The sequence below is a fragment of the Panthera tigris genome, chromosome D3 (assembly GCF_018350195.1).
Source record: "Panthera tigris isolate Pti1 chromosome D3, P.tigris_Pti1_mat1.1, whole genome shotgun sequence".
NCBI lineage: Eukaryota > Metazoa > Chordata > Mammalia > Carnivora > Felidae > Panthera > Panthera tigris.
This window is the reverse complement of record NC_056671.1, coordinates 69525294-69535177: the sequence shown is the minus strand read 5'-3', so window position 1 is coordinate 69535177 and position 9884 is coordinate 69525294. Positions and strand designations below refer to the sequence as shown.

Below are 9884 nucleotides of genomic sequence, written 5' to 3'. Positions count from 1 at the left end.
TCTAGGCCTTAATTGTCTTAGCTGGCAAATGAGAATACCTGCTGTTCCCATCAACCCTCTAAAGTATTTGTGAGGCCCAAAGGTTTAATGTGTGAAAGTACCTTGCAAATTACCGTAAAGAACTACACAAATAGAAGGTTGTTGTCCTGTGATGATTACTACCATCATCAAGATTCACTTAAAAATGGCCGCAAAATTTAACCTTCCCATAAAATATCCACTAACTTTTCTCATGCTTTTAGGCTGATTACAGGATATAAATAGCAAAGTCATTTGGAATGTAATTAGATCTTCGCCTTCACTTCGGGTTAAGGAGGCTTATTTCTGTTATTCTGATGAACCCTAGAGGAAGGGAGCGAGGTCGCCGGAGGCCTGGCCAAGGGCGGGGTGAGGACCGCGCAGACTCAGCTCCTCGGCTCCGGGAGGAAGTTGCGAGCTCCGGCGTCTATGGTCACCATGGTGACGGGACCGACTTCGGCCCCTCCCACCTGCCCCTCACCCTGCAGGGCGCACCATGGCAACCAAACCTCTGCATTGCGGAAGCTGGTCCGGCTGGTCTCCACAGTCGGGAAACCCGCGGCGGAGGCCGCCCCCGTCCCGAGGGACTCGAAAATGTACAGCCAGCGATTTGGCATCATACAGCGGGAGGTTAAGGGCCCCACTCCCAAGGTGGTGATCGTGGTAAGCACGGGATGTGTGTGCGGGACCCTACCGCTTTCTGCATTTCCCTGCACTCCAAGCCCAGCCAAGCCCATCCTGGCCCCAGCCGCGGCTCTCATAACGGGAGCAGGTGCCTGATGTAGTGGGGGTTGAATTTTGAAAGAAGGAAAGATAGGTCATTCACCTAGCTCCTGTACTCTGTCCCTCAACCCACCCCCTCCCGCCCTCGCACCAGTTATATTTAGATTCTGTATTTGTAGAATCACCACTTGGGATACTGAGAGTTTTCAGTCTCCAAGACACCCAAGGGAGGTCTGTACCCTTGTGATGTGGCGTGTCTGTCACGGAAAGGGTGCTGGGCTGGGGCAGGACAGGAAATCGGGTCTGGGCTGGTGGTGATTCAGCTGTATGCTCTTGGGCTGATCCTGCATTCCCTGAGGAAATTGTATAAGAAAGGGGGATTGGGCTGTGAGGGATTGTGAGGGGTTTTAGTGCCCTTCCTGTACCAACTCCACTGTAACAGAAGTGTCCTTGCAGGCCTGGAAATAGGACGGTTGGTTGCCTCTAAGGCTCGGGTGGTGGTAGGAGGCTAGGCGAATGTTGTGTGCTGTAGAATTTGATGGGTCTTGCTCAGAACCCCAGACACTTGGTCTATGCACCTGGATTCCTTTGTTCCTACAAACTAGTCTCTACAGGCTAGAAAGCCTTCATGTGTAATTCAGCAATTACAGAGGTATATTCTTGAACCCCTGCTGTATCCACAGCACTGTGGGAGATACAGGAGTAAATACAATGACCCTAGGAGGTTTATTCTTCATTAAAAGTCGGATCCCTGCCTTCCTCTTGCTTATTTTCTAATTACAGAAACAATTTGTTCATTCATAAAACCATTAAAGGCTAACACGTTAGATAATCATGTGCTATATTATCTGTGATGGTACTTAATGGAAGAAATATCAGGAATAATGAAGGATGCAGTTTTACTATGCACCACAGTGCACATAGCGTTTCTCAGTCCACTTATAGACCTGCTCCCTCTTCTCTAGATCCAAGGACTGTAGGTCCTGGGTCTGGAAATCAATAGATTGGAGGCTTCTACAGACTGTAAGTTTCAAAGGGATAATACATATTTCATGAAGGACAGAAACTGATCTATTCTGGGTTCTGTATCCCAACACAGAGATCAGGGGCTGGGCTATTTTTCTTGTGCCATTACTTGTGATGGGAACCAATAAAGAACAGGAAAAAAAAAAATATTACCACCAAACCAGAGAAGCAGACCTATTGAATACTTTGAGCTTATAGAAGAATAAAGAGGAAAAGGGAGAAATCAGAGTTGTGCATCTCAGATGTCAGAGTGTGATAAGAAGTGTGGATGTTAGAGATTGCAGAGTTTCGGTGGGGGAAGAATTAAAGCCGCCAGAGATGAGACTTGATGCTAAACAATTCCTCCAGGAGAAAGCCATAAATGATATAACATCTGAAGTAATGGAGAAGTAAAGGAGCAGTTATTTGGTGAGTGCTGCTGAGGGACCCAATTACTTAATTCTCAAAATAGTTTCTTAGGAGCGCATTTATTTTGCTCATTTTGACAGGTGAGAAAACTGAGACTCAGATTAAGTACCTTGTTCAAATTCATAGAGTTATAATGGGTAGAGGCCAGAATCAAATTTAGACTATAAAACATTGTTTTTTAAGACATATAAACTATAAACTCCATTGTTAGAAACTATAATTGAACATGTTACAGTAACAAAAGACTTCAGAACCCTTGGAAACACAAAGTAGTTTTTTTAAATATAATTTATTGTCAAATTGGCTTCGATACAACACCTAGTGCTCATCCCAACAACAAGGTAGTTATTAAACCCTATGTTCTTCTGCCTTTAGCATGGTTTAGAGTTGCAGTGTCCAATATGGTAGCCACTAGCCACAATGGCTTTTAAGCACTTGAAATGTGCCTGCAGTCACATGTTGAAATGACAATATTTTGAATTTATTGGTTAAATAAAATACATTATTAAAATTAACTTCCCGTTTCTTTTTACTTTCTAAAATGCAGCTACTAGAAAATGTTGAACTATAGATTTGTTTTACATTATATTTCTGTTAAGCAGTATGGATATTGAGTAATGCTGAGACTGTGCATGGATTGGTATCACCTTGTTAGAGAACTCCAGGTCATATCTTACTCATCCAGACACTGGGCCCTTCCTGACTACTAAGTCCTATACAGGATACCCCAAACCTTGAAAGGTTTCCCGATCCCTGGCTACTGCTAAGGGTGTTTCCCACCACGCTTCACGTCCATTCTCCTTTTCAGTCAACATGTACTTCAGAGCCAGGCTCCTGCTCTGACAACTCAAGATAGTTGATTCTTGGTGACTTTGGTGCTAGGTTCTCAGCCCATAAGTCTACTGGGAGCCTGAGTTCCTGTGTATATCCTGCCCAAGGTGTAGTCTTGACTCTGCTCTACTTTATTATCACTGAATCTGTATTCATAAAGTGTCATATATATTAGAGAACAGTAGTTCTGCTAATTAAGTGGCTCTAGGCTGTAAATAGTTCTGATATGGATTAGCTATCTACCATGATGTAACCTCCAACATCATCTGTCTCCAACCCATCTCAGACCTGTCTTATCTTGTTCAACTAAATTTAGGTACCTGTATGTGTACCTTGAACCCGGAACCTTTTCATCAAGTTATCTGCAAGTGTTGATTTTCTTTTCTCAGGAGACTCCTTTACCAAGACCTAACACTAGTATTCTGGTAATCCCAACAGTGATGTTCTAAGTATAAATTAGCAAATTGACTTTCTGCCTTATGAGTAAGAATTTTGATACTTGCAAATCAGTATCCCAGAGTCTCACTATTCATCTAAGGTTGACTTGCTAAATATGGCTGAAAATACAAAGCTCAAGACAGTGGATTTCATGATGGCACCAGGAGGAGCAGAAATTGCATCAAGCCCACCCAGAAAGCTTTCCTTTCTCTCTTCTTTCCTTCACCTTTCACACTGAGAACCAGTGGTGGTAAGGCATTGTGCTCAAAGCTAGGAATATAGAAATGAGAAAGATAGTCCATGTGATTTTATAAAATGTATCAATATGTATTCAAAATGATGTATGTATTTCCAACTCTTTAGTGGAAGTTTGTGTAAAAAGAATATAGAAATTTAAGTTATTCCAAAATGTCAGGAGCACTGCCCTTACATTGGGCACAATAGAAACAAGAATAAAGCTTTGCCATCAGTTTTTTCCCCCCTTTTTTCTCTTCTCTTTTCCCCTTCCCTCCTTCCTTACCTTCCTTTCTTCTTAGTGGAGGGTGTTTTGTTTTTGTTTTTTTTTTTATTGTCACAACTCATTAGAGAGAGTAGCCTCTTCTAGTTGAAAGTATTTTGATGGTAACTATGTTGTCTACCCATGGAAAACAATGCAGGACAGTGGGGGGCAAGATGAAGGTTACGAACTAAAAGATCTCTAATTCTTATTCTATTTAGGTTCACCCTGAGTATTTAAAGACTATTACAGCACTTAATGTTTCTGAGTTTGACTAAATAATCTCTAGAGTCCTGCTCAAAGTTTTAACTTCATAATTCCATGAACTTTTACTCAAACGGCTCTTAAGAAATATTTGAGACTGATTTGATGACATTGTGAGTATAGGCTTCAAAGAATCAAGTTAAACCTTAGGCACTTGAGCTCTTTGTGGTTGTAGCCAGTTGCATTACTTTGATATACCCAATTTTATTTAGTATTGGTGGAGATCATGATTAATTGAAAATATGCAATTGATTTTTGATCGATTGTGAGTGATTATTATTTATTTTCAGAGAGCTAAGCCTCCTAAAGTTCAAGGGGCTGAGCAAATTCTGCAAAGAATCCAACGCAGCCATCAGAAACATCATGCTATCTTGGCTTCCATTAAGTCAAAGGAGCGGGATCGCTTGAAAGTTGACTGGGACCAGCACAATGATCACAAATTTGTGGACAGTCTTGTGAAAGCAAGAATCAAGGATGCCATGCAAGGTTTTATCATCAACACTGAAGAAAGACGAAATAAGTAAGGTTCACAAACATGGTGCTTCAGACTATAAAACAATCCCAAAACCTTAACATCAGATTGACCAAAAATCAAGTGAATTTTTAAAGTAAGGATCATGGCTGAGATATTCATATCTCTACCAAATCAATAGCTACTGCTTGTTTGTATTCTCATTTGTAATAACCCACATTTGATAGAAAGCAAAAGAATGTGTTGTTTAATATTGTTACTTTAATTAAAATCTGTTTATATTCTTTTGCTGAAGATGTACATTATGTATCTAATTTGTATGTGATCAAATAAAATATGGCAAATAGTCTGTTTATTGCGTTAAATGGTGACTAGTATTATTTTATAGAAAACTACAATGATCTTTTCCTTGCAAAATTTATGACGAAATATGTGCTTTGGGAATCATATAAATAATCAGTTGGTAAAATGGTCCCTGTGGCATGACAGTTTTAATTTTTTTGTAATTTTCTTTCAGGCTACGTGAACTTTTATCCTCAGAAGAAAATGGGTATTTTACTGAAATGCGGTTGCAAGAAGAAACAATTGAGGAGAAAAAAGATAGAATGAGAGATAAAACCAGATTATTGAAAGAGAAGAAAGAAAAAGAGAGACAGGATTTTGTGACTGAAAAACTAGACCAGCAATTCAGGTAATGATACAGAAAAACACACACAGGATCTGAAGTTGGTGTATGAAAAACTGATTTAGGAATGCTAATTTATAGCAAAGTAGGGCCTTAAGATGGTATACACAGTAGTTGTGCCTCTAAGTCTTGGTAATTATACACATCATTGGATAGTGCAGGCACTGAGGGTTTACTGTTGTTTTGTAGTGAGAATGCTTAGGACCTACTGAGTTAGTAAATTATAAGTATTTAATATAGTGTTATTGTCTATAGTCATAATACTGTACATTAGATCTTCAGAACTTATTTATTCATCTTATAACTGGAAGCTTGTGTCCTTTGATCAACATTTCCTCATTTTTCCCACCTCCACTCCCTGGGAACCACCACACCTTTCTTCTACTCTGTATGCATTCAACCATTTTTTTTTTTTTAATTGGGAATACAATATTGCTCTTTCTCTGGCTTAACCCACTGAATAGTGTCATCCAGGTTCATCTGTGTTGTCTCAAGTGGTAGGATTTCCTTTTTTATGTTGAATAATATTCCATTTCATATATCTATGTGTATATACATAGATATGTGTGTGTATGTATATCTATATATATGGCATATATGTCACACATTTTATTTATCCATTCACATATCACTAGACACTTAGGATGTTTCCATATCTTGACTATTGCAATGAACATGACAGTGCAGATATCGAGATACTGATTTTATTTCCGTTGGATATATGCCCAGAAGTGGGATTGCTGGATCATATGGTAGTTCTATTTTTAGTTTTTTTAGGAATCTCTATACTGTTTTTCATAATAGCTGTACAAATTTATATTCCCACCAATACAAAGGTTTCCTTTTCTCTACACCCTTTCCAACATTTGTCATCGCTTGTCTTTTTGATAATAGCTATCCTAACAGGTGTAAGGTGATATCTCATTGTGGTGTTGATTTGCATTTCCCTGGTAATTAGTAATGTCAGGTACCTTTTCATGTACTTCTTGGTCATCATTTGTATGTCTTCTCTGGAAAAATGTCTATTCAGTTTCTTGGCTCATTTTTTAATCGGGTTTTTGGGGGGCTACTGAGCTGTTTGAGTTCCTTATATATTTTTATTTTATTTTATTTTTATTTTTATTATTTTTTTTAAGGTTATTTATTTTGGGAGACAGAGACTGAGTGCAAGCAGGGAAGGGGCAGAGAGAGAGGGAGAGAGAGAGAATCACAAGCAGGCACCACACTGTCAGTGTGGAGCCTGATGCAGGGCTCTAAATCACTAACTTTGAGATCATGGACCTGAGCCAAAATCAAGAGTAAGATGCTTAACTGACTGAGCCACCCAGGTGCCCCATCCTTATATATTTTGGATATTAATCCTTTAACAGATACATAGTTTGAAAGTATCCCATGATTGCCTTTTCATTTTGTTGGTTGTTTTCTGTGCAGAAGCTTTTTAGTTTAATGTGGTCCCACTTGTTTATTTTTGCTTTTGTTACCATTCCTTTAGGTGTCATATCCAAAAAATCATGCCAAGACCAATGTCAAGGTGATTTTTCCCTATATTTTTGCCTATGTGTTTTACAGTTTACAGATTTATGTTTAAGTCTTTAATCCATTTCGAGTTCATTTTTATGAATGGTATATATAGTAGTCCAATTTTATTCTTTTTCATAAGGATATCCAGTTTTCCCAAGACTATTTATGAAGAGACTATTCAATAGTGTGTAATACTTCCAGCTTTGTTCTTTTTTATCAATGTTGCTTTGGCTATCTTGATAGCCAATGGCACAGGGACCGTTTATCAAGATTGATTTGCTTCTTTTGTGGTTCCATCTGAAATTTTGGATTATTTTTTCTATTTCTGTGAAAAATTTCATTGGAATTTTGGTGGGGATTGCATTAACTCTGTAGATCACTGCATAGCATGGACGTTTTACCGATATTGATTCTTACAGGGCGCCTGGGTGACTCAGTCAGTTGAGCGTCCGACTTCGGCTCTGGTCATGATCTCGCAGTCTGTGAGTTCGAGCCCCATGTCGGGCTCTGTGCTGACAGCTCAGAGCCTGGAGCCTGCTTCGGATTCTGTGTCTCCCTCTCTCTCTGCCCCTCCCCTGCTCATGCTGTCTCTTTCTGTCGAAACTAAATAAAACGTTAAAAAAAAAATTAAAAAAACAATATTGATTCTTACAATCCAAGGACAAATGATATCTTTCCACCTATTTCTGTCTTCTTTTTTTTTTTTTTTATCAATGTCTTACAGTTTTCAGTGTATTAATCTTTAACCTCCTTGGTAAAATATTTTCCTAAATATTGTGTTGTTTTTGATGCTTTTTTCAAGTGGGCTGTTTTCTTAACTTCTCTTTCAGATAGTTCATTTTTAGTGTATAGAAATTGCAACTAATTTCTGTATGTTTTCATATCCTGCAATATTACTGAACTTATTGATTAGTTCTAACAGTTTTTTGGTTGAGTCTTTAGTGTTTTCTATATATAAGATCATGTCATGTGCAGACAGTTTTACTTCTTTTCCATTTTGGATGCCTTTTATTTATTTTTCTTGCCTAATTGCTCTAGCTAGAACCTCCAGTACTAAGTTGAATAAAAGTGGCAAGAGTGGGCCCCCTTATCTCATTCCTGATTTCAGAGGAAGAGCCTTCAACTTTCTACCATTGAGTATGAAGTGAGCAGGGAGCTTCTCATATATGGCCTTTATTGTGGTGAGCTACATTCTTTCTGTACCTAGTTTGTTGAGAGTTTTTATCATGAAAGTATGTTGAATTTTTCAGTTGCTTTTTCTGCAGCTATTGTGATTATCTTATAATTTTTATCCTTCATTTTGTTAATGTGGTGCATCACATTTATTGATTTGTATATATTGAACCATCCTGACATTCTAGGGATAAATCCCACTTGATCATGGTGTATGATCCTTTTTTTCTTTAAGTTAATTTATTTATTTTGAGACAGAGAGAGAGCAAGAGAGAGTGAAGGGGAAGGGGTAGAGAGAGAGGGAGAGAATCCTAAGAAGAGCCTGATGCAGGGCTTAATCCCATGAACCGTGAGGTCACAACCTGAACTGAAATCAAGGGTTGGATGCTTAACCAACAGAGCTACCCAGGTACCCTAGTAGATCCTTTTAATGTGCTATTAAATTTGGTTTACTAGTATTTTGTTGCGAATTTTTGCATCTATGTTTATCAGGGATATTGGCCTGTAATTTCCTTTTCTTGTAGTGTCCATGTCTGGTTTTGGTGGTAGGGTAATGCTGGTCTCATAAAATACATTTGGAAGTGTTCTCTCTTCTTCAATTTTTTGGAAGCTTTTGAGAAGGATTGGTATTAATTCTTCTTTAAAAGTTTGGTAGAATTCACCAATGAAGCCATCTAGTCCTGGGATTTTATTTACTGGGAGATTTTTGATTAGTGACTCAATCCCCGAGCTCATTATTGATCTTTTCAGATTTTGTATTTCTTCATGATTCAGTCTTTTTTTCTTTTTCTTTTTTTTTCTTTTTTTTTACATTTATTTATTTTTGAGAAACAGAGTGAGAGAAGGCATGAGCAGGGGAGGGGCACAGAGACAAGGAGACGCAGAATCCGAAGCAGGCTCCAGGCTCTGAGCATAGCGGTCAGCACAGAGCCTGATGCGGGGCTCGAACCCATGAACTGTGAGATCATGACCTAAGCTGAAGTCGGACGCTCAACCGACTGAGCCACCCAGGCACCCCTTCATGATTCAGTCTTGATAGGTTTATGTGTTTAGAAATTTGTCCATTTTTCCCAGGCTACCTAATTTGTTGGTTTGGAATTGTTCATAGTAGTCTTCTATGATCCTTTGTGTTTTTGTAGGATCAGTTGTAATGTCTCCTCTTTCATTTATGATTTTATTTATTTGAGTCTTCTCTCTTTTTTTCTTAGTCAAGCTACAGGTTTGTCGATTTTGTTAATTTTTTCAAGAAACCAAATCTTAGTTTGATTGATTTTTTTTCTATCATTTTGCTAGTGTCCATTTTATTTGTTTCTGCTCTAATCTTTGTTATTTCCTTTCTTCTGGTAACTTTGGAAATAGTTTGTTGTTTTTCTAGTTCCTTGAAGTAAAGTTGTATTGTTTACTTGAGACTTTTTTCTTACTATAGGTGTTTATTGCTCTAAAATTCCCTCTTTTTTTAAAAAAAAATTTTTTTTTTGACGTTTTTATTTATTTTTTGAGACAGAGAGAGACAGAGCATGAATGGGGGAGGGGCAGAGAGAGAGGGAGACACAGAATCCGAAACAGGCTCCAGGCTCTGAGCCATCAGCCCAGAGCCCGACGTGGAGCTCGAACTCACGGACTGTGAGATCGTGACCTGAGCCGAAGTCGGACGCTTAACCAACTGAGCCACCCAGGCGCCCCTAAAATTCCATCTTTAAACTGCTTTTGCTACATCGTAGGTCTGGTATGTTGCATTTCCATTTTCATTTGTTTCAAGATATTTTTTGATTTTCCTTTTTATTTCTTCTTTGACTCATTGGTTGGTTGTTCAGAAGTGTGTTGTTTAG

The 9884-nt window shown here is 38.5% G+C and overlaps 1 protein-coding gene across 1 annotated transcript in view; it reads left to right on the top strand.

The window, feature by feature from the left end:
- The first annotated feature begins 237 nt into the window (after nucleotides 1–237).
- CFAP53 (cilia and flagella associated protein 53) overlaps nucleotides 238–9884 on the top strand; it is a 36955-nt gene continuing 27308 nt past the window's right edge. Inside the window, exons 1-3 of the mRNA XM_042963187.1 lie at nucleotides 238–681; nucleotides 4495–4724; nucleotides 5194–5367. Of these exons, the coding sequence (XP_042819121.1) occupies nucleotides 448–681; nucleotides 4495–4724; nucleotides 5194–5367 (638 nt within the window). The 5' untranslated portion in view covers nucleotides 238–447. The remainder of the gene's footprint in view (nucleotides 682–4494; nucleotides 4725–5193; nucleotides 5368–9884) is intronic.